The 23,631-nt window shown below is 56.6% G+C and overlaps 1 protein-coding gene across 1 annotated transcript in view; it reads left to right on the top strand.

Annotated features, from left to right (window-relative positions):
* CACNA1E (calcium voltage-gated channel subunit alpha1 E) overlaps nucleotides 1-23,631 on the top strand; it is a 173,040-nt gene that overhangs the window by 67,528 nt on the left and 81,881 nt on the right. The window contains exons 4-6 of the mRNA XM_041127951.1: nucleotides 9,009-9,275; nucleotides 17,997-18,102; nucleotides 18,551-18,690. Of these exons, the coding sequence (XP_040983885.1) occupies nucleotides 9,009-9,275; nucleotides 17,997-18,102; nucleotides 18,551-18,690 (513 nt within the window). The remainder of the gene's footprint in view (nucleotides 1-9,008; nucleotides 9,276-17,996; nucleotides 18,103-18,550; nucleotides 18,691-23,631) is intronic.

The following is a 23,631-nucleotide window of genomic DNA, read 5'->3' as shown; positions in this document are numbered from 1 at the left end:
GCCTTTGAAGCATCAAGAGATCTTAGAAAAGCAGAGAGAAGAGATGTGTTTCTTGTTTCCGCCTACCTTTTGCATGCTCGGTGGGAAAGTCCACTCGGACTGGCGCAGGGTTATGAGTGCGTGGGTCACCCAAAACACATCACTGTTTCTGGGCTGGTGGTATGCACACTGGCAAGGGTCTCGCTCTTTAACTGTGAAAAACATGCTGGTGCTTACCCCCAGCCGTGGGGGACCACAGTGCCAAAGGAGATCAGCGTGGCATCGTCCTTCCCAAAACACACCTGAAAGAGCTGGTGGTGTGGCTCATCTTTCACAGATGATGCTAACCAACTGTGTGTGGGTTGCTTGATGGGAAGCAGCTTTCCTGTGAGCTTGGAGCACACCACTGTGGTGGATGATGCTGTAACAAAACATGCGTCATTTTCGCGAGCTCCAATACAAACCACGAGTCCTTTTTTTTGTCATCAGAGGAGCTTCATAGGGGTAATTTTTTTTCCCATGGCAGCTCATGAGACAGTAAAACAGTAGCTAACATGCTGTAACTGTCTTCTCTGTGCATTTGCTTGAGTGGAAATAAGTCTAAAAATTCTTGAATGAACTTTTTCCCATTGAGGAATCGCACAAGATGCGCTCAGCCTTGCTTTCCTGGGGATGGGCGAGGGTGTTTGCCTTCACAGAGGCTGTCGAGCTGATGACTGCCTGTTGCCGCAGCAAGGGGGACGGTTTTTTCGCACCTCCCGGCACTGAGTAGCTTTCGGAGAAAGGTTATGCTCTTTGGCCTTTTCTCTTTCACAGGTTTGGAAGATGGAAGCAGCATCTCCTTCCTGGCTGCGCGCCAGGGATGGGGCTTCTTTGGCTGTCTTGAGCATCAGCTGCTCAGCGTAAGTTCAGACTTGCTGGAAAAATTTTTCAACAGCTCCATCTTCTCCTGGCTCTTGTCCTGACAATGTAATTTTTATTGAAGCCACCCTGTTTGCTAGCAGGTTGCTTCTGAGAAAGCTGAGCCTGTGAGTTTGGCTTCATTAGATTGGGGATGGAATTGGTGGGTTTCTGGTCCAGCTTTCTTTTTATTGCCAGGGGTATTTGCAGCCCAAAGGCAGGAGGCTCCTCCATCATCCCGCTCGCTGGTACTGTGGTTGCTGTGTTTGTTTGACTTGAGCCTTGCAGGGCAGGCAAAGGATCAGAGAAAACACAGGATGGTCCTTGGGCATGGACCTGCCTTTTGTGGGAGCAAAGAGGAGGTCTAAGGGAGGAGAAAATCTCCTGCTGGCTTTGGCAGGCGCTAATGCTGCTGCGCCAGAGGGGTCATGAGGATGCTGATGGAGAAAGTGAGGGATTTCTTCTGCTTCAGGTAGTGCAGAGGTTGAAAAAATGCTTTTAAAAAATCCCTCTCCAACCCTTTGGCAGGCTAGAAATATGCTTTCTCCTGTTGACTGTCTATGGCTGGCCCCGGGGATGTCTTTTCTGAGTTCAGTCTCCTTGTTCCCACGCACGCATAAAGCTTGGCAGCTCGGCATTTGGCTGTGGCAGGATCTGCCCCCTCGAGCCCTGCGCTTGCAGGGCTTTGGTGGCAAGAAGAGGAATACCCCCTGGGTCTGTGCTCCTTCCCTCCCTCCCTCCTTCCTCTCCTTGGCCTTCTCTTATCCCTGCTACCCAGCCCCGATCTTTTCGGCAGGGTCATTCTCAAATATCCCTATTTTTTCCCATTGGATCCTCCCGAGTCAGCCTCTCTGGAAGTGCAATGCCCCCAACTGGACCCATGTGAGATGGAGGAGGATAGAGAGGTTATATGTCACCTGCTGCCAGCTCAGTTAGTGCAGGACTGGGACGCTCTGCAGCTCAGCCGAGGGGAGAGGTTGTGCAGAGGGATTTGGGGGTTGGAAGCGGGGATGGAAATTCGCTTTAATCTGATGGAAAAGCAGGGGGAGGCAGATAGCTGTTCTCTGGGAGGTGGGATTGCTGCACGCCTGCCCGGAGCAGCCAGGATGCGGCTGTAAATGCTAATTAGAGCCCGACTCGCAAGGCTAAATAAAGCAGCAGGGCACTCCAGGCAATTTATTAATGGGTGATTATTTCAGGCCTCTTCAACTGAGCCACGAAGCCTCCCAGCCTAAGGCAGAGAGAGTTAGCACAAGGAGCACTGCCGTTGTAGGAAACACTCAGCATGGGGTGTTTTGGTAGGAAATAAGAGAGTGGGCAGCGGCAGGCCAGGGGATGCTTCCCTCCTGCACGGCATTGCTGTGGCCAGCACCGGGGCAAAGCGATGCTGTCCCTTGGCTGTGGTGGTTTGCGGGGGGACAGGGTCTCACCTGCCTCTGCCTGAGCTGCCAGCAAACCGCTTGTACTTGTTGGGTAGCATATGCAGCTGCAAATGTGGCAATGGTTTTGGTTTGGGCTTTTTGGAGAGTACAAAGACCTGAGCAGCCTGTGGGGAGGTGGGTAAGTGCAGGCACCGAGCTTCACGGTGGCAGAGTGAGACCAAGAACCAAAACCAATTCCCATGTGTTTTGCAGGGCTGGATGCACAGCCCTGTTGCATCCCTATAAATGCACAGGACCAGAGGTTTCTTGGCTGTCCTTTAAACCTCTCCCAGCACTTTCAGCCTGTGACTGTTTGGTCACTGAATCCCCCTCTGTTTCAAGACACAGCATCCTTCTATTTTATCGGTAGCTCTGATGTACAAGCTGCTCTGATCCCACAGCGATGCAGTGTGGGGGAACATCTGACTTCAGGGCTCTGTGGTGCATTTGGGCACTTCTGGTGACTTCAAATAGTACACAAAGAGTTTAGCTTGGGGTGCTTGTGCTCCCAGGGCACTGTGGGTGGTGGCGAGCCCTGGGGCTCAGGCCACCCAAGCAGGACCTGGTGCTGGGCTCCAGCATCTCGGCACACCTGGCCTGCACCAGAGAGTGCTTGGGGAGAGTACGAGCAGCAGATTATACACACAGCACCTGATCCTTGTTCTGACATCCCGTCTGACTTGTGGAGACACCTTTAGTGTGTCTCTCCTTTGCTCACACAGATGGATGTCATAACAGATCAGCCACTGGGAAGCATCTGCATGCGTGTGCGGTGAGGGGAGGAGTAAAAGGGATGGAGGCTCACGGGTTTTCCTCCAGGCTCTGCTCAGAGCTCCCTGAAAAAACACGGCTAATGGGTGTAATCAGCTCCAGCATCTCACCCCTAGAGAAGCTGGGGACTGGTGGGTGCCGCTGGGGCATGATGGGATGTCCTGGGTTTGAGAACCTTGAGTGGGACCAGCTAGGTACTACACTCATGTTTTTGGGGCATTTTGCTGAGAACTGGCAGGTATTTTAAAAAATGAGGCCAAAGATGCCCTGGGCTGGATTTCCTTAGGCAAACGCTTGCAGAGAGGTTAGGAAAAGGGACCTCTGGGGTGGGAATGCAAGGTGGGCTGCTTCTTGCATCTTGGGAAAGGCTGGGTGAGAGCAGCTAGGATGCACTCCCACTTGCGAGAGCTTGTTGGAGGTAGATATAGCAGCAAAAATCCCCATTTCTAGAGATTTATTCCTCCATCCTAGGAAAGAAAGCTTTACAAGACTGATACCTCATTGATTTTAAAGATGCCAAGACTAGATGTTGGACTCATGGGTCTTGGTAATTAAAACCAGCAGTATTTGTGAATACAGGTATGTTTTATGGCAGTGTGCAGCAAATTACACTTTCAACTTAAAGCAGTTTAAAGCTTTTCTGCTGCCGCTGCTGTGTGACACCTAGTGTGGCTGCTTCAGTCGAATGACTGGGAAGAGTTTGGCAGAGTAGTGGCAGTTGCTTAAATCTGGGCGCATAGTTTATAGCTCAGTGTGAAATTTGCTGGCTTTCGCTAGTCTTCCAGCCGTATAATTTCTCAGTGAATAAATTACGGTGCTGACCCTGAGAAGTCAGCCCTTTGGGTCTGTGTTGAGAACGCATCCAGGCAGTTTTACAAGAAGGTGCTGCTCCTCTCTGTTTTTAGTGCTGGGGAAGGCATGTCCCAGTGAGGTGGACAGCTCGTGGGGAGCACCATGATTCGGGCAAGGTTGTTACCAAAAAGTGAACAGACAGCAAAGAGGAAACACTTGTCCTGGCTTGGGCGAGAGTTGCCTTGCTGCAAGGCAGTGCAGAGTCTCTGCAGTGTAGCCGAGGCTGTTGTGCCCGGCCTGGGACTTTGTTGGCAGGAGAGATGCCAACAGGGCTGTCATGGCCCGTGCCACAGCTGCTAACATCTGCACAGATGAACATCAGGCAGAGACTGGTGTGGTACCCTCCTCTGGAGATGCCATCCTCGAGCTGCTTGGACCTTCTCCACCCACATCCCGGGTGTCCATGGGTGGGCTGCACCAGCCCAGGGACTCTGTCTCCCTGCTGCGGAGGTGCTTGGCTTGGCAGGGCTTCCCCTATGCAAATGCGGAAAACATCTCTTCATAATCCAGCAGGTAATGAATTTGTTCCTGGAAAAAAAATCTTCCCTTCCTGCATGGTTATAAACATGCTTCTGAGTCACAGCTACCCAATCCCAGTTTGAAATTTGGCCAGAGCACCGTAGATGATTCTCATTTGATCCTATTTTTCTTCCCCTCTCAGCATGGCTAAAGCCTTATTTAAAAAATAAAATCAATTCAGGATGCCAAAAGCCACTTTCTAAGATGAGTGCAGCCCGTCAGAGCTCCTGGGAATATCAGTCATGGAAGGAGAGCCTGTCCCCCCTCACCGGATCCTGCCTGGGCCAGGGTAGGGATCTGTCCCCTGCGTGATGCTGTCCCTGAGCTGCGGAGCAGCCTCCGGCTTTCTGAGCAACCCGGGCCTCGGCAGAGGATGCTTTTAACAATATCGCCTGCACCCAGCAATGCATAGGTGGATTTTGGGTTGCCTGGGGTGAGCCGGAGGCTGCTCCAGTGGCAGGAGAGCTGTGCGATGGGATGCAATAACTGCACGGGGGGGCTTTGCATCTGCTTCAAAGAACCCCGCGGGAAGCGCAGGCAAAGGGGGGTGCTCGGTTTGGATCCCCCCGACTGCGAAGCAAAGCCAAACCCCCCCCGTTGCTTGCTGCCGGAGGCTGGGATGAGCGGCGGGGGCGGGGGGGGGGATGATGGCTGCAGGGAGGGGGCAGCAGCCGCTAGATGGCAATGCCGGAGCGGCGGCAGCCCCGGACCCCCGGCTCCGTCCCTGCGGTGGAGGTGGCGGTGGTGCTGGGGGGGGGCTCGGTCCTCCCCTGGGAAGGGGTAGCCCAGTGTCTCCGGTGATGCCGCGCCGTGCGGGGGTAGTGGCATGGCGGGGAGGCAAGGAGGAGGCGTGGGTGGCACTATCAGCGTGAGGAGGGGGGTTAGCCTGTCTTTGCAAAACCCAGCGCATCCCAAGTGCCTTCCTGTCCCAACACTCACTGTTGCCCTGTCTTCTTGGACTTCATTCATAAAAAACCCTCCAAACAACCCCACATAGCTGGCTCTGAATCTCTGTGCCATGTTGAATCATGCGGGTATCAGCCAGGCTTCTCCCTGACTCACAGATCCCAGCGTGCTGGGGTGAGGGTCAAGACAAGAACGGCAATAAACATCCTTGGAAACTGAGCCTGCATCTCTTGGCATAGCCAGGGTCTTTTTTTTTTTTTTAAGTTTGGTTTTTTTTTTTTTTTTGCTTTCAATCTTCTCTTAAGGAGCTGCTTTCTCATAAATATCCCATCCTTTAGCACTGTCTGAGCAGGAGACAGGCTCCCAGCGGGGTCATCCTGTGCTCTGCTCTGCAGCACTGAATGTAGAGTAGAGCCGAGAGCGAACCCCCAGGTGCAGGGGATAGCCTGCTGCCCCAGCAGAAGCGTCCAGGTAAGGTGTGCATCCCTGCTTTGAGGGGGTAGGAGGAACACTGCCTTCCTCCTCCTTGGCCCCTTGCACCAAGCAGTAAGGCAGGCCTGGTGTTTCTGAGCTGGGCAGGGGATGCGGGGGGGGGACCACTGGGTCCAGCCTTCTGAGCTGGTCAGGGGATGCGGGGGGAGCGCTGGGTCCAGCCTTCCCCGTCCTCCTCAGCCTCCGGGTACCAGCCAGAGCCTAAGCATTTAGGCTGGGTGGAGGATTGTCTGCAGGCTCAGGGGGATGGGAGAGGGCTGGGGGGGTCAGGGGGGAGCCAAGGCAGGAGCTCTGCAGGGCTGAGGATCTGCTCCTGGCAATCAGCCCAGCCTTGGGCTTAATTAACAGAGGCTTAAAGGGTTGAAAGGTGGGAAGAGTGGCATTGCTCCTGATGCTGTGCTGGTGGTGGGGAGGAGGTGGAGGAGGCAAAGGGGATGAGCCACAAATCATAATTGATTCGTTTAGGGCAGTGTCTTGCCTGGAATGAATCGAAGGGACTGTAATTAGTCAGTAGCTGGTGTGGCCTCCTCACTGCCTGTCTTTAGTGGAATGAAAGCCCAGGGTCACTCTGGCTTGTGCCGGGGCCAGCTGGTGACCTGGGAAGCATTTTGGGAGGGATCTGCCCACCCCTGCTTCACTGTGTGCTGCAGTGTGGTGGTGACATAGCTGGGGAGCTTGCTGAAACCCCCTCAATTACACTCACCTCTGCTATAAGGCTAATTGGAGGAGCAAAATCAAGTAGGGATGCAGTAGATGGGCATAGTGGTGAGCTGGTGGGCTCTCGGAGCCTGACTGAAGTTGGGGCAACGATCCCACAACCTTTTTTGCAAACACTCCTCTATTATCTTGCTGAGGAGGGTCTGATCCTTCCTCTTCCCTGCCCAGCCACCTCAAGGGCTCCTGGCAATGCACCTGTGAGAGCCTGGGCCAAAAAGCCAGCCCTGTGGCTGTTCGGTCACAGTAATGCCTGCAAGGTGGGGAAGTCCATGGTGAGGTGCTGCCAGGCTGCATGGAGGGAGCAGCCTTTGCCCAAATGAGTTAATGATTTATGTGATTAAGGGCTTGATGTTTTTTAATTTCTTTTTTTTTTTTTTTTTTTTTTTGAGCTGCCCCAAGCATTCCTGGCTGCCCTGCAGCAGATGTGGGGGACAGGGCCAGCAGCCGCTGTGTTTGCAGAGCAGGCTGCTGGTGGTGGGGTGGACGGGGGAAGAGGATCATGGGGACGTGGGGTGTCTTGTGATGCCGGCTGGAGCTGTGGGTGCTCTTCCTGCAGGAAGGGCAGGTAATGAGTGCCGAAGGCCCCGGGGAGCCCTTCAGACGTGGGGTTGAATGGGAGGGGTGGGGGATCCTGCGTGTGAACAGCTTGCAGGGTGTGCGGGTGTGCTGAGCAGTGAGGCTGGTGCCCTGCCTGTTGGGTAGGGAGGACACTGGGGATATCCCTGGGGAGCCATGAGTCCCCTCTGTGTGTCAGGAGGGTAAGGTGGGTTCCCCAAAGGTGGGTGTGCAGGCAGCCCCTGCACCAGGGCACAGCCCAGGGGACCCTGAGCATCCTGGGTGACATTGGCACCCGCACGGCTGCAGAGGTGAGGGTACAGCACCAGCAACGTCCCCAGCGCCCTGCCCGCGGAGGGCAGTGGGATGGCTGGGGGGGAGCGGGGTCGGAGCCCGGAGCGGCCCCGGGGCCAGCCCCCTCCCCGTGGCAGCTGCTGCAGGGACACATCCAGCCCGCGTTGTTTACACCTCTCCGATGAGCTGCTGCTTCTTCTGGCCAACATCAAGTGTCAAAAAGAAAAATACCGAGGCGGGGGGGATGCTAAGGAAGCTGATCTGTATGCGAGTGAGCAGGAGGGCTCTCCCCGGCAGCCGCTGGCATCGGGGCGGCTCCGGCGGGGAGCCGGGAGCCTCGAAGTTTCGCAGGGATGGGGGGACGGTGCATGTGGCTGGAGAGATGCTCGGTGCGGGCTGAGGTGGGGTGAGCCTCTCACCTCCCCTGCAGGCAGGGGGTCGGCAGAGCCCCCCTTTGCGCCCCCCCCCCCCCAATTTAGCCACTCACCTAGGAGCACCCATGTGCTGGAAAGCCCTCTGCAGCCGGAGCGGGGGGGGGGGGAAGCTTCTTTCAGGGTGGGGGCTCCCCCGTTGTCTTTGTTCCCTTCAGACCCTCCCCTCGCCTCTGATTTTCCTTTGCGGCAGCTCCCGTGCTTGCCAAAAGAATGCACTGGATGGAGCGAGGGAGCGAGCCGGGCGGGCGGGCGTGTGTGCGCGCTTGTGTGCGTGTGTGTTGCCGCTGACTTCATTAAAGCAAGCTGTCCCCGAGCTGCAGAGGCGCGGCAGCCTTTAATTTTGTGGCCCCGGCTCCTGCGGGAAGCCGGCGCTGCCTTGCGCGCTCCTGCCCTGGCAGCGAAGGGCTGAGCATCCCTGCCGCCGCAGGTGCCTGCTTTTGGGGGGGGGGGGGGGCCTCTGCCCGCTGCCCCGGGGAGCCAGCGGATGGGTGGCCGGACTCCCGCAGGCTGCTGAAGATGGAGTCGGGAGGAGGGAGTCGGACACTTGGCTTTAACTAGGCTGGACCACGCTGCAACCTGTTCCCCCGGCTTCCCCTCCGCTGCGCTGGGTGCTGTACCAAATTGCGTCTTCCTTTGCGGCGGGGTGGATGGAAGGATTTGGATCCCAGCCTTTTCCCTGCCTGATCTCTGCCGGCAGGCAGTCCCCGGGCTCGCCTTGTTTGGAGGGGGGGTTAAAAGGGGCTTGTTTGGGCTTGCAGGCAGAGCGGTGGGAAGGATGTGGCTGGGTTTAACCCCTTGCTTCGTGGCGGAAAGGTGCTTAGGGATCGAGCTGCTGCGGCCTCCGCCGAGCACGAAGGACGGCTCCCTGCCCTCCCCGCTGCCTGTGTGGCCGGTTTTTTTTTTGGGGGGGGGGGGGTGCCGGCAGCAGCCAGCTGCCCACCCTGCCGTGCCAGAGGCGCTGAGCCGGTGCCGCGCGTTGCCACCTCTCCTTCTCCACGCGGGTCCCTGCTCCCCCGGAGGGATGGAGGAAAGACGGAGCTGAGCATCACCCGGAGAGGAGGAGGGGGCTGTGGTTGGGACTGCACCCTGCAACCCCCCTCCCTCTTCTCCTACCCCCCCTCCCCGCCTTGGTGGTGCTGCTTCGGCTCACCTGTGTGTTTTCTTCCAGGATGGCTCGCTTTGGGGAGGCAGTGGCCGGCAGGCTGGGCTCTGGAGATGGGGGTTCTGACCAGAACCGGAGCCGGCAAGGACCTCCTGCTCCTGCGGGAGGGACCCCGGGAACCTTCAAGCAAACCAAAGCGCAGAGAGCCCGGACTATGGCTTTGTACAACCCCATCCCTGTCCGGCAGAACTGCTTCACCGTCAACAGATCGCTCTTCCTCTTTGGGGAAGAGAACATAGTCAGGAAATACGCCAAGAAGCTCATCGACTGGCCATATCCTTTCTGCACCCCTTGCGAGCCTCCCCCTTGCTCCCCGGATTTGCCTCGGTAGCCTCCCAGGACACGTGCGTGTGGCACTAGCCGGCAGGTAAGCGCCTGCCTTCTGCTCTCCTTTGGCGTGCGGAGAGGGGTGCCCCGTCCCCCGGGGATGCTCTCCTCGCCCTGTTGCTGCTTCCCTTCCTGTACTCTGCTCTGTGCCTGGCAGGGAGCTAAGCCCCTCTCCCCATCGGGAGCCACCCCGGCCCCTCCTTGGGCTTGGATTTGGAAGCCCCCTATGCTGGCAAGGAGGGGGGCTCTGATCCTGGTATAACCCTGCCTGCTTTAGGACATTCTGTGTGCATGTGGCTGGGGGGGGTCATGGCCTTTCCTCTGTGCCCCGATGTCTTGCTGGAGTTTTGCCATCCCACCCCACCTGGAGCCACCTATCCCATTGGGGACGGACCTCCAGGAGCCCACAAATCTTCAGTCCCTGTTGGGTGGTGGCTTTGTCCCCTCCTGCACCTGCCTGCCTGTGCCCTCTTTGCTGCTGATCACACCTGGCAGGGGCACAGCCATCCTTACCCTGGCAGCCCCTGGCCCCCCCCCAGTGGCTCTGGAGTCTGGCTGCCCCCTCCCTGCGGCAGAAGGAAAGATGCTGAAAACCTCTGGCTGTGCCTACAGGCTGGCGTAGCGGACCATGGTTTATCCCAGGGATCCCTTTCTTAGGGCTGGGTGGAGGGTGCAGATCCCCCTGCTCCTTCCCCTGCTTCTCCATCCTTTCATACACTCCTGCAAGCTTCTCTCCCTTCCCACCCTCCCTGCGGGTGCCCCTGGGTGCTCTGGCTGGTGCCCAGCACCGCAGCATGCAGCTCCCCATCAACCTGGGCTCAGCACCCTGCTGTCTCCAAGACCCCTCCTGGGCTTTGCCCTCATGGAGGAGCCAAGCCTGAAAACTTCAGCGTGGCCACGCTTTGGCTTTAGGACCCTCCCCGTGCCGTTTTCTGCAGTGGTGATTACATGCAGCTCTTGCCACTGCTGCTTTCTGTCCCTGCAACTTGTTGGTTAACTTGCCGGCTCCTCCGGCAGGCGCGGGAGAGCTTGCCCCGGTGCCAAGCAGCAACGCCTTGGTCTGGGTGCAACAGGTACCTTGGGGAAACCCTCTGGCGAGATGCAGGGATGCAGGACGCAGGACAGGTCACGCACCCTGCTGAGCGTCACCGGGAGAATAGTTCCTTTGCAGCTCCAGCACGTCAGGTCGAGCCTCTGCCAGGCAGGAGCTGGTCCTAGCTGAGGAGCCACAAAGCCCCCAGACTTGGGGGGGTGACCTAGGGGTGAAGGGGCAGCTCGGGGGGGGGCTTGTTTCCCTGTGGTATCCCTAAATCTCCCTCTGCCGGCAGCGCCCGCTGGGTGGGTGGCTGCAGGAGCATTGGTGCGGTAGCGAGGATGGGGACACGGCAGCTCAGCTTGGAGCCCTGCAGGGCAGCGGCCAGGCCAGCCTGCCTGCTTTTCCAGAATATGCCAAATTATTCATGTGCTTTTTCAGCATGGTGTGGGAGGGCCCTCGCCCCTTCGGCTTTCATTTAAAGCAAGAAGGAGCTGGGGTGCTGCCGCTAGCCTGGCACTCCCTGCGTGGGCTGGGGTCCCGTGCCGGCGTGATGTCTCATCTCCAGGCAGCCGCTGTCTCCTAGAGACTAGAGCTTCACCACCGCACGGTAAAAACTCCCCAGCATTATTCTTTCCTAGAATTTGCAATGCATGAGGGAGATGGGCTCATTTTATATTTTTTTTTTTTTCTCAGAAGTAAGTGACATATCCCCATGTGAGTGCTGGGAATGGGTGTGCTCCAGGCGCGGGAGCTGAGCATCCCTGGCTGTCCCCTGCCTGGCTGCCATCTCTTTCTAAGAAACTCATCCACCCCAGAGCTCCTCCGCACTGCTTGAGCTCTCGAGGGCTTGGGGATGGACAAGGCTTTTTGGTGATGACTTTGGTGAGGTTGGCCAGGCAAGTTGTTCCCATCCTTGTAGTTGTAGCCTGGCACACGCAGCCGGTGCCTTTCAGTACGGCCAGGGAAAACGTGTGAGCATCTCAGCTGCCTGGCCCGGAGCCCATGGCATCGCTCCTGGGTGAAGGCGAGGGTGGTTTGGGGAGGTGAACGTTGGATCTTGGCCACAATCAATGAGAGCTGCTGGCCTCGGGCGGGAGATGGGCTGGTCCCGGCACTGCGGGCACTGAGGAAAGCCAAGGGGGCTGGGGTGGAGTGTGGGGAGGAGAGGAGGCTCTTCTTCATCCAGCTCCAGTTGACTAGGTAATAGGGCTAAAAATAACTGGTGATTCAGGCCTGTATATCTGCTGGGTAACTGTATAATTATAACCAGCAGCCTCTGCAGTTTGGCTTCCCAGTGTAAATAGGGATGATGCATGGAGGGGAAGAAGGAGAAATATGAGAAACTGGGATTGGGATACAGCTCCATGGGGAGACGAGTCTTTGCCGAGTTCCTTGCTGGAAAGCCCAGTGCATTGCCTCTGCTGGAGCCGCTCTTATTACTGGTCCTGCCCAAAACGTGAGGCAGCTGCTGTTTTGGCTGTAGGAACATCTACTCCTCTTCTTCTTCAGAAACACAGCCTCGTCCTGCCTGCTCTTCTCTTGCTGATGGCCAGGCCTTTAGCCCTGATTTCATTTGTTTGGCTGCCTGGAAAGCTGCAATTCAGTTAGCACATGAGATGGGCGGTGGCTCATCTATATCTGCTCCGTTCTTCATCTGCTTAATCACATTTGACCTGGATAAGATCCCTCTCGTGCCCCAGAAAGGCCAGATGACATTGTGTGGCTCTGGCTCTGTCCCCAAGGACAGTCTCCAGCTGCAGGAGCACACTGGCCACTGTACCTGTCCTCCTGGTTTGGCAGGGGAGAGGGATGTCCATCAGTCTCCTGGGGACCTTGCTGTTCCCTACAGAGAGGGCTTTCTCCTATCTCAGCCCCTTTGAGGACCAAATCTGTCACTGGGCTGGCCAAGAGCAGCTGGGGTATCTGTAAAGCCCTAGTGCACATCACCGGTTCAACATGCATGGCGATTTTGCTCCGTGGGATGCACACCCGTGTATGCCTGAACCGTTTTGCTCGTGATGACTTCCACTTTGATCCAGGCATCTCTGATGCTGCATGGGTGCTGCCCCTCGGAGACCCTGGCAGTGTTATGACCCACCTGGACAAGCATCTTCTGTACCTTCGCTTTTGCCCGGCCAAGATTTCGGCAGGTCTCGCCTCCCTGCGGGAAGAGCTGTGCCATGTCGTGCCATCCTTGGGCAGCTCCCTCCTTGTGCTACCCAAGAACATCTCTTTTTTCCTTCAAGGCTGTTTTCTGTGCCCTTCATTCATCAGTTTTTTAAATGTTTTTTTTTCTTGGGGAGGGGCGAGTAGGTGTAATGGCAGGTCCATCTTTTTGACAGCCAGGGAGAGCGAGGCTGCCTGTCAGATGGTGAATTTAAACAGAGGCAGCTGTTGTCATGGTGACGCCAAGTTGCATCCTGTTGCTGTGGCAACCAAAGTTAAAAAACTGATGTTAAGGCAGGAAAATCACATGATGTGGTTCTTTTTTGTTTAAAAAAAAAAAAAAAAGGAGGAGGAGAGGAGAGAGATTCGATTTCTAGTTTTTAAGTGCAGGGTGAGGTGGGGGAGAAGGAGACGCTTCTCCACGGAGCTGTTTGCACGTGGCAGGCAGGCACCCCGCATCCCTACGGGAGCAGCAGCAGTGCGGGCAGCTCTGCCCCGACCGGTTCCTGGCTGGCACTGCCTTCGGTTTAGCCCCTGGTGGAGACCAGACCACCACGTTTTGGAGTCATAAGCAGCAACATCTGTGGCTGCAGATAGTGAGCGGAGTCTCCCCAGTTGAGGCATATCTGTACAGTGAGATTTAGGCAGGCTGAGCATCTTGCCTGGTGCTCCCTGCGAGCTGTGCAGGGACACAAGCACAACTCCAAGCCCACGCTTGCTCTCCTGAGCCTGTTTTGCTGTGCGTAATGGGCATGCAGGAGCTGGCTCACGTTCAACTTGTGGTGGGAGGATTTGGGGTCTGTCGGCACCTTGTCTCTCCAGACATCACTTTCTGTCAACCCCAGCAAAGCATGGATGGGCTGGGAGCGCTGGGTGGTGGGACACAGGGATGGGGATCAGCCCTGAGGGGTCATGGCTCTGTGGCTGCTTAAGGGCACTGGATAGCCTTATCTGCTGGGGGAAGATCTCCTGTGTCCTCGGGGACAAGCCAGGGAGGTGCTGTAGGGCTGGGGAACGCCAGAGTTGAATTAGGACCGCTCATGGTCTTTGTTCCACTTGGCATTTTGTGTCTCTCTTGGAAAAGAGCCTTGGAGAGGAGGTGCTCGCTTTTCTGCTGGGGTATGGAGCTGAGAGGAGGGTGTTGGGGCATCCTAGGGCTGGGGATATTGAAGAGGTAGGTCTTTCTTCCTGTCGTACCATGTCTGGGGGTGGCAGGCAGTACTGGGGGAGTTGGGACCAGCAAGATGAAATAAGTCCACAGATGTAGGAACTGAAGCTCGCTCTCATTGATGCCTGGGGAGCAGGGAAAGCCCCTCAATGCAGCAGGTCCTGGGGGAAGCCTGGGGAGCGGTGAAAATGGAGACTTAAGTTTTAGGAGATGTTGGAGCTGGGCTGGGTGATGCAGGCAGGGTGAGGGGTTAAATCGTTCCTGCCCTTCTCACTGGCTCTCTGAAGTAGGCTTCCCCAAGAGCCCTTTCAGAGATACCCATGTTGCCTCACTCCTCTGGCTCTTCTGCTCCTTCCCCACCTGCCTGCCCAGGAGCGGGGAGAAGGCACGGTCACTGAAGTGAAGAGATAGAGGGGAGATCTCCGCAGGTCCTGGCCCTTGCCCGTATCCGCGGAGGGATTTATCTCACACCCAGCTGCTTCGGGAGGTTGCATCAATGTGCCATCAGCACCATAAATCCATCTTCAGGGCTTGGAGGTGGGCACACTCCCTGTGTTAGCAATATAGATGTTCTGGGTGGGCTGGTTTTGGTTCTGGGTTGGGGAGGAATGTGAAGAGGGGGGTCACAGCTGGAGGCAAGGGTCCACTGGTGGTTGGACATCTCCCTGGTGCTCCCTGCCAGCTCCTGCCAGACCCACCAAGGAGCTCCAGCTCCAGGCATCGGCTTAGCCCGCAGTGCCTGCTCCAGGTGGGCTGAGGCAGGCATTTGGGGTGGGGGGTCCACATGGCCCGAGGGCACCTTCCCCACCTCAAACGCACTGGGAAGTGTGGAGCTGCAGGTGTGGCGTGCACTGGGATCGGCCGAGTTGCTAAGGAAACAAGTCAACGGTGCAGGGGAGAGAGCGTTGGGTAAAGGAGATAAATCAATAAGAAAACCTATTTTTATCGGCTCCCTAATGATCGTCCAGGAGAAGCCAGACGAAGGAGGAGGAGAAGACTGGAGGGAGACGGACTTTCATTACTGGGCTTGGAGGGAGGCGAGTGCTACTCTGCATTTTGGGTGACTGGAAGGTTGTGTAATTAGACATCTAATGAGAGAGGAAACAAAGGAGTGATAGACCTTTGTCCGGTGGGTTCCAGCCCTGAGCTGGGAGGATGCTTGCTTGGCAGAAGTGAAGTGTGTAGATAAAATTTCTCCCAGTTCAGCCAGATGTTTCTTCTGTCCCTTGGGGAGGGTTTTCTTACCCTTGGTCTCTCAAAACCTGGCACAGCTAGAGCTGTGGGGCTTGTTTCCATGGGTTTGGTGCCTTGCAGCTCTCACCCAGCTCCAGATGCAAAAATCCAGGCTTGGGTCCTCAGAGAACTGGACCAGCAGGGTTTGGAGAGTCACTTTTGGCAGCAACCTCGTGCTTAGGTCAGTGCTTGGGGCAGCAATTGCCCTGTTTCCCTTAGACTCGATATCTGCTGACCCACATGCCACGCACTCGCTGGAGGTGGAGTGGGGATGCGATCCCGTGCTGGGGCTGTGACAGATGTGCATTGTCCTTGCGCTGTTAAGCCACGTGTTGGAACCAGCAAGGAAATATAGGGGCAAACTGAGCCGTTAGAGGTGGTCCCGAGCCCCCCAGCCACTGCTGGGCAGGGCTCCCATGCCGCTGGCTTTGGAAAATTTGGGATTTTCCCACCTGGGTGTTTCCCCCGTGGGACTAGCGGCTGCAGGAAGGAGGAGGCAGTGCTAAATGCCCGGCATGGTGGGGAGGAGCGCAGGATGCTCAGCGGGGTTAGCCGTGCTGAGGCAGACAGACGGACTTGCTGTGCCGTTCCCACACTTCTCATCTAGGCAAATGTGCCTAGTGCCTGGGGAGCTGGCTGCGCCGCCCTACTAACACGCTGTTTTCTTTTAAGCCTGTGCTAATTGCTTGCAGACTTTCAGGAAAATGAAACAAAAAGACCCCAAATAGGGTGGTGGCTTGGGGCCAAGCACCGTGGTCTGCGTATCAGCTGAAGTGTGCGGCCAGAGGTGGGAAAGATGGAAAGTATGTGGCTTTCGCGGGAGCCATGCAATGAAATCCTCAGAGGATTTCAGCCTCAGGATATTCAGCCTCAGAGGAAAACTTTTGGGGTCTGGCCTCCCCGTGAGCACAGGGAGCTGCTCACGAATCGTGCCCGGCTGGCACTGAGGTCCAAGCCCGCAGCAGACAGCTCTGCAGCGGTCTGTCTTTTGGTTTGCCTTTAACTTAGCAACCATTAATTTCACTGAGTGGCCTTTTAAATGTCTTGGCTGAAATCTCTCCTGGCTCTTCTCCTTACCGGGCTAAATACATCCCAGCTCCCGCAGGCTCTCCTTGGCTGCCCCTCCTGGCCAGCTCTCCGGGGACAGGCTCCGATGCCCAGCCCCGCTCCCACCTTGCCTGCGTGCCGCAGCGAGCACGGGGTCGCTGCTGCCGGGGTTGCTGCCGCCGAGGTCACTTCATGGTTTCCAGTTTCTCATGCTCGTGGCCAGCACTGGGATGTCTTCTCTTGCCTATGGGCTCAGGGCCACTGGTTTAAAACATCTCGCTGTAGTCGGCGGCTTCGGTGGCCAAAAGGCAAGGTTGCAAAAGAGAATATCATCCCTTTTCCTGGGGGTGATGGCACGGGTGTTTGGCACCTCCTGGCCTGAGTGGTGTGAACCTGAAGCTGCCGGGTCTGGAGAAGCCTGGTGTGGTGGGGAAGGGCTCAGCTGGGGCCGCTGATCCCCATGCTGGCTTGGGATGGCAGGAGCGTGGCTGATTTCTTTATGGGCAAATCCATTCCAGGTAGGATCACATCCCCTTTCCACAGACACGAGCCTTGGGAAGGTGGCAGTCCCCTCCCAGGGTGGCCACTGATGCCAGTGGCGACAGTAATATAGCTGTGGGTTTTTGGCGTGGAGGGAGTGGAGGAGTGTGCTGCCTGCTGATGAATCTCACCTCATTTTGTTATTGAGGACAACAGGGCTTTTATTGCAAAGATGTGGTAAAGATGGATGGGAAGTCTGAAAGATGTGGCCATCCTGTCACTTGGAAGTGCTTTGTTTTCAGGGCTTGGCGGTGGGCCAGGCAGGAGGAGGGAGCTCCACATCCCCACCTCTCTCCCAGCAGCTCCTGTGAATCAAAAGGCAGGAGGGAGCTGAGTTTGGGGTGCTTTCCTGGGTGTCAGCCTGCCCTTTCCTCCACCTCCCCTCCCTGCTCACTTAGGTCCTCAGATGCCAGCATCTGCTGCCACTTGTTCTGGCATGGGGCTGCTCCTGGAGAAGGGTGTGTAAGCCCTAGATGTGGCTGTAGGATTTAGAATGCTTGTAAGGGTCCAACCAGATCCGACTGATAAGGTGCTGCTGCCCCTTGGGGTCTCGCTGAAGCATGGCTGAGTTGGGATGTCTCCATAGGGAGTTTCCATCCTGCCTGAACTGAAGCTCAGACCCAGGAGCCATCCGTGTCGAGTTGCAAATGCTCACCCTGGTGCTCTGCAGCTCCCAGCGCTGCCTGGGCTCACCCTGCCACTCGCCAGGTGCTTGGCGAGGGACCCTCGGTTCCCAGGGCACATCTGCCTTGCTGATGCGGGGCACAGGGTGGGCCGATGTAGGTCAGATCCCCAGGACCTGCTAGGGATGCCTCATCCTCCTCGGGCCATGCAGATGGTGCCTCCCACAGGGATGCTTTGGGACCAGGGCTGCTGATAGATAGCCTGTGACCCCCCCCCCCCCCCCCCCAACCCCGTCTCCTGCTGCTTCGTGATGGAAGAGAGAAGGCAAGCAGCAGGGCCATGGCATGCAGGGATGTGCCAGCTCCAGCCACCAGCATGCCATGCCAGGCAGAGCCTCCCTGACACTGCCAGGGACCACGCCAGACCCTCTTCCAGATGAAGCCCAGTGTCGTCAGAGCCTGGTTGTCTACCTTCATACTTGTGTCCGTCTTCTGGGCTCTCACCACAAGCAGCATGTCTCTCCCAAGAGAGTTCACAGCCCAGCAAAGGCTGTTGGTTAATGTCCTGGGAAATCGGGAAGGAGGTGATGAGGGTCAGTAAGTCTCCAGTGAGGAAGGTCTTGGGGACTCTCAGTTCTCTTGTCGCCCCTCTCATTTCCAGACAGCACTAAGATGGGCTTTCCCCCTCCTGCCTGGGAGCAGCGGGACGTGAAAGCTGGGCTCTGTGTGTGCATGTGCCTGTGGGGAAAGTGGTGGTGGCGGCTAAACAGCAGGTGAAACAAAGGGTGGGCAGGGGTGGGCTGGTGGGTTGGGGACATCATCCACCTCTTCTCTGCTCCTTAACTCCCCTCCACTCCCTTTGAGTACATGATCCTGGCGACCATCATTGCTAACTGCATTGTGCTGGCCCTCGAGCAGCACCTCCCTGAGGATGACAAGACGCCCATGTCCCGGAGATTAGTAAGTACCCTGCATCCATCCCTCTCCGCCATGCATCGGGGGGGTCTGGCGGGTGAGCAGGGGCATCAGCCAAGGGGAACAACCCCGTCCTACCAGCCAATTTCTTCTGATTTTAGGGTGGTAGGGCAGGAGGTTTCCTCTGGGATCAGCTCCTCCAGCCTTCCTGGGGCTGTTGTCACATACTCCTCCTCCATGGAAAGGGTTCAGGAAGGTTTAAGCCCCTTAAAAAGTGGGGTAGGGAAGGGGCACTGGGCAACTTGAGTGGGTCATAGCCACCCTCTTTTTATTTCTAAGGTCGATGCTGGCTGAGGAAGGGCTGGGAAAGCTCCCAAACGAGAGGATGGGGCTGGGAAAGGTGGGATGGGACATGAGTTGGGTCAGTGTGAAATGGCTGGTGCTGTTTGCCCAGTCTCCCCCTCTCACTGTGTCACTGGTTCCCCTCTGGCAGGAGAAGACGGAGCCCTACTTCATCGGGATTTTCTGCTTCGAGGCTGGGATTAAGATTGTGGCTCTGGGGTTTGTTTTCCACAAGGGCTCATATCTGCGCAATGGCTGGAACGTCATGGACTTCATCGTGGTCCTCAGCGGGTGAGTTGGGGCCATTGGTGGGGTTGGACAGCTGGGCACGGGGCCTTGTCCCGGCTCTAGGATATGGGGCAAGGCCCTGGTTTGCTGTTGTCGGTGGTTTTTCTTCATCCCAACGAGAGGGGAGGATGGTTCCCTGTGCTGGAGGCTCCTGTGTTGGCTTTGCTGTGGGCAGCTAACGGTGGGACAAGGTTCCCCATTGGGCGAGGAGGGCTGACTCTGAGGCCATCATGTCTAGCTTTCCTCAGCTGGTGGCCTGGCATCTGTCACCCATCTGGGCATGGGGTGAGGTGAGGATGAGGTAGGAGCGTGGCCCGATAAGCAACTGGACATTGTCTGGGAGGGGTTTTGGTCAAACCCTTATGGGGAGGGAGAAAACCTCTTCTCCTCTTGCCTTCCCAAGCACTTTCCAGCCTTGGCCTGGTGCTGGGGGTTTGGGAATGAGGTCTGGGTGGAGCTGCGTTCCCAGGTGATGCTCACTTATCATCCCAGTGTGCAGCAGTAATACTGGGGGTGGTAGCACAGAGAGCTTCACGGGTGCTGGTTGTGTCACTGGTGGTGTCACCTGCCAGGGACGTGGCCCAGATTTGAGTCCTGCTTGCAGTGCGATGGGCTGTGCTGGTGACATAGAAATGAGCAGGAGCATTTGGGCTTGTCTTAGCCAACACTGCCAATCAGCTTGGGCAGAAGTCCCCAGGGTGACCCCCCTGGGCCCCTCACTGTCTGGGGGACAGGTGGGTGCCTGCAGCGACTGGGGGGCCCTGGGGAAGGGATGTCTGGACTTGCGTGCCGATGGCAACGCCACATTCAGAGGAGCTGGTTTGATGCGTACAAACAGATGGTGCCTGTGGATCTCTGAGCACTTCATGAGCTCTGCTGGGTGCAGAGCAGCTGCAGGGCTGGCTGGGAAACTGAGGCACGGGAGCGAGATACCTGGGGTTTCTCCCGAGTTGCTTGCTGCACAGTCCTGTCTCTTGGCTTGCAGGGTGGTGGCACCACGTGGGACATGACACCCGTTCGGGTGTTCAGAGGAGGAAGGGTCCTGAGTCCGGTGCTGCCAGGGATGTGGTGATGGGTGCTGCTTGTCCATGGGGGAGAGGTGCAGGTTGGGACCGTGCTTGAGAGAAAGCTTGAGGAGAACATGACCAGGAATGTTTTGACTCCTTTGGTCCAAGGTGGACCTGAATGGCTGCGCTGGTGAATAGGACCTTGTCTGCCTGTGAAGGCAGGGTGTCGGTGTGCTGGTGGTGGGGTGATGCTTCTCGGTGGGCAGCAAACAGGCTGCCTGCGGGCAGTGCGGCCATCGCACAGGATGCTGCTGGCTCTTCTGCATCTGCAAAGTGACTCTCAGGGGAGGGCTCTGTGGCCAGGCAGGCTTGCTGCTGTGGGGAGAGTGGCTGGACACAGCTCCTGGGCTGGGCAAAGGTGGTCACTCCCCTGGTCACATCTCTGGGGACAGCGTGGGACACGTGTCACCCCTGGTAGCAACAAGAGGGGACGTCTCGGCTTCACCGTGCAGCTGCAGTGCTGGGCTGAGTGTGCAGAAAGCAGCCAGGTGGCTGGGAAATGCCCATCGGCCGCCTCCTGGCCCGGGCATCCTTTGGGGCCCGGGCCAAGGGGAAGCACTGGGCTGGGAGGGGGGGTTCGCCGCGGACCTCTCCCTGCCCTCCCTGCGGCTCCGGGCGAGCTGACTGTAACCGAGCCGGTGCTGAGTCAGCGCTCGGCAATTACTCACTCACGAAAGCCTCGCCAGCTCCTTTCGGTGGTGCCTCGCCGTGCCGGGCCCTGTGCCAGGGAATCAATTGTCCGTGAAGGACTGTTAATGCTGCGCTGGCTGCCCTGCCGGGAGGTGCCCCGGTCCCCCTGACACCGCCGGTTATGGGGCGCAGCCCTCCGGGGTCTGCTTCACCACCATCACCTCCCTTGCATCCTGATGTTTGCTCTGGCAAGATGAAACCCTCTCCAAGAAATGCCCGGTTAGCCGCCAGCTTTGCCCCAGCAGTGCCGGTGCCTGCTGGCATGGGCTTACCGGACTTCCAGGGTGGATTCTGTTGTATGATGGGTGGAGTAGGCAACCCACAGATTTTCATCCAGGACCAGTTTTGGGGAGGATCAGGTCACTGGGGGATCAGCTGGACCAGGTCGTGGGCTCCTCTGTGCCGTTCAGCTCTTGCTTTTGCCCTGCGGTGCTGACAAAGCTGTTGTTCTTCAGCACCGCGGTTGCGCCTCCCTTGCAAGAAACTCATGCCTGTTTGATCTGCTGAATTATTGGCAAATTTCTTCAGCAAATAATCCTCGGCTGGCAAATGACTTGCAAACAGCTTGTGGGAGAGGGTTTGCACTTGGCGGTTCACACTGTGTTGGTTGCGTAAGGCGGGTGGTGAAGTCTGCACGGGGGACGCGTGCGGGCGACCGGCGGGTTCAGGATCATCTTTGCGGACTAAAACTTTATGCTTGATCACTTGATGTGAGTGTCTGGACAGAGACTATTGAGCTTGGGAGAATTAATGGCCGTTGGGATCTTGTTGTGACTTAGCAAGAGGCAGTGGCTGTGGTGGAGGGGATGTTGTGAGCATCAGAGGTATAGGGTAGCGCTCGCCTTGGCATGTGCTGACTGGTTTGGGATGCTGATGCATCCCATGATGATGGACCAGAGAGGATATCCACAGGAGCAGGACCCACCCCAGGATCCATCCCTGATGGACCCAGAGAGACCCAGCATTGTGCTCGCTGGCCCTTGTCCCTCCAAGGGTGACACAGGGTATTACTCTTCCTTTCTGGACTTATTTTTTGCCACATATCTGATGGGAGAGGTGCTTAATGCAGGTGGCATCATGGCCCCAGATACCGCGCTGGGGTTTCCATGAGCACTGGGATATTCTGGGCACACTCTCCCTCGTGTAAATTAGCCTAATGAGGGGCTACTGCCGTGAGCAGACTCCTGGGACCCCATGCAGGAATGGATGGCACTGACTTGGGTTCAACTGGTGTTTGCTTCTTGTGTCAATAAATCTGGATTTTTTCATCTCAGTGGAAATCAACGCCCACCTAAAACTCCCTGATGCTAACGCTTCCACTGGGGAACTAATAGTCACATTTGTAAACCCGCTCTGTTTATAACCTGTGGTTTCCAAATCATCATCGCTGCCTGAAAAAAACAGCCTGTTCTCCCTCAGCTAAAAGTATTTTTATCTGAAAACGTGCATAAAATACCTTCACTCGTTCTGAGGTGGAGCCAGGGAGAGGAATGTCTGTGTTTCCCCTGGGGCTTGGGGATGCTCACCTTGCCAATGCATGAACCAGAGCTGGCCGGGCACGCAAGCTGGACTCGTGACCTGCTCCATGCAGCATGTCCTGGACCAAAAAAGGGGAAAACTGCTCAGAAATGGTCAGAAATGGCAGCAGGAACATGGTGACCTCTTAATCGGTGGTCCTGAGAGGGAGAGGTTGAAGGACGTTCAGCCATCAGCCACTGGAGCACCAGCTCCCTGCTCCCCAGGTGTCATTAGTGCAACAAATAGAGATCAGGGATCCTAATCCAGCTTGCCTTGTCGTACACCATATTTGAAGGAGTTTGTGAAAAAAAAAGGGTTAAACTCCCTCTGCAAATATTCAGGTGGGTGTGTGCTTCACACACTCCAATGCCTGAGCATCATAGCACCCTTGGCTTTTTTTATAGCAGTTGCAGTGGTAATACAATAACACATTACGTGAGAGGTGAAGGGGTGGGGGAACACTTCTAACAGTGGGGAAAAAATCAAAATGGAAATCAAAAGGCCCTTGTGAAGTTGTGCTGCTCAGGAGCCAGGGAAGCAGCCACTGTAAAACCAGGATAAATACACCAGGGTCACTAAAAGGAAGAGCTGGCGTCAGGGTTTTTCAGAGGGTTTAATAACAGCCGCTACACCTGGATGCCTTTTGTGAAGCCCTTGGGCACTGTGGTTTTCATTAAGGGATTTTGTGGGGTGGAGCGTGGCCAAGGAAAGGCAGGAATGAATGATCACCGGCAGTGCCTGCTGTACCCTTAGCAAACCCGGAGCTGACCGGACAGGCACCAGCCTGTGCTGGAGGAGTAAAGCCTGGCTCTCCAAGCCAGGACGGCTGGCCTGAAAACCAAAGTCCTCTCCCTGCAAAGGCAAGTGGCAGTTGTGAGCCTGGCCTCTCCCTATGACGTCCCGGTGAAATCCTGTGCACACCCGTGCCCTGATTTTTTGGCCGTGACTGGGCTGAAGCAGGAGAGAGTGGTTCCCAGCAGGCTGCTTTCCTCTTTGCTGCAGGATTGCAATGTGAGCATGGGGACGAGGAGGGTAGGTTGTTGCTCATGCTGGTGCTGCCTGGATTGTGGGATGACTGCCCTGGAAAGTGCCCGGTGCCGTTTTTGTAATTCCCCTGAGCTCCGCCATGGCAGAGATGAGGATGCTTTGCCCTCTAGTATTTAGTGCGCCTCGCGCAACCCAAGTTCTGCATGTCTTAGGTGGTCTTTTTGGTCTCAGAGGTCCAGAGATGGAGTGGGGGGGGCGGTCCTTGAACCGGTGCTGGCAGCAGCTCTGTATGGGAATATTCATATGCTGCATCCCCTTGTGGTTTAGGGTCCCGGCCCCCAGCAGTGTGCGTGGCACCCCATGCATGTGCAAGAGCACACACAGGTGCACGTGCACACCCGGGCTGGGAACAGGCTCTTCCCCCGGTGCTGACACCTGCGTTTTCCTAACTGAGGGACTACAGTGCACCTTCAGGCAAGGAAGCTTGGGGGAGTGGATATGAGGCTTGGAGAAGAGTTAAATCAGAGCACAAGTGCAGCACCCTGGCACAATTATTCTGCTGGAGCCTGTACCATTGCAAAGAGTGTTGTCCTATACAATAAACCAGTAAAGAGACAACCCCGAGTCCAAAAGCGGAGCAAAGCTTTGATCACACCAAACAAGACTTTTTTTCCCTCTTCCC

This window comes from Aquila chrysaetos, chromosome 12 (genome assembly GCF_900496995.4).
Source record: "Aquila chrysaetos chrysaetos chromosome 12, bAquChr1.4, whole genome shotgun sequence".
Lineage (NCBI taxonomy): Eukaryota > Metazoa > Chordata > Aves > Accipitriformes > Accipitridae > Aquila > Aquila chrysaetos.
This window is presented reverse-complemented; position numbering and strand designations above follow the sequence as displayed.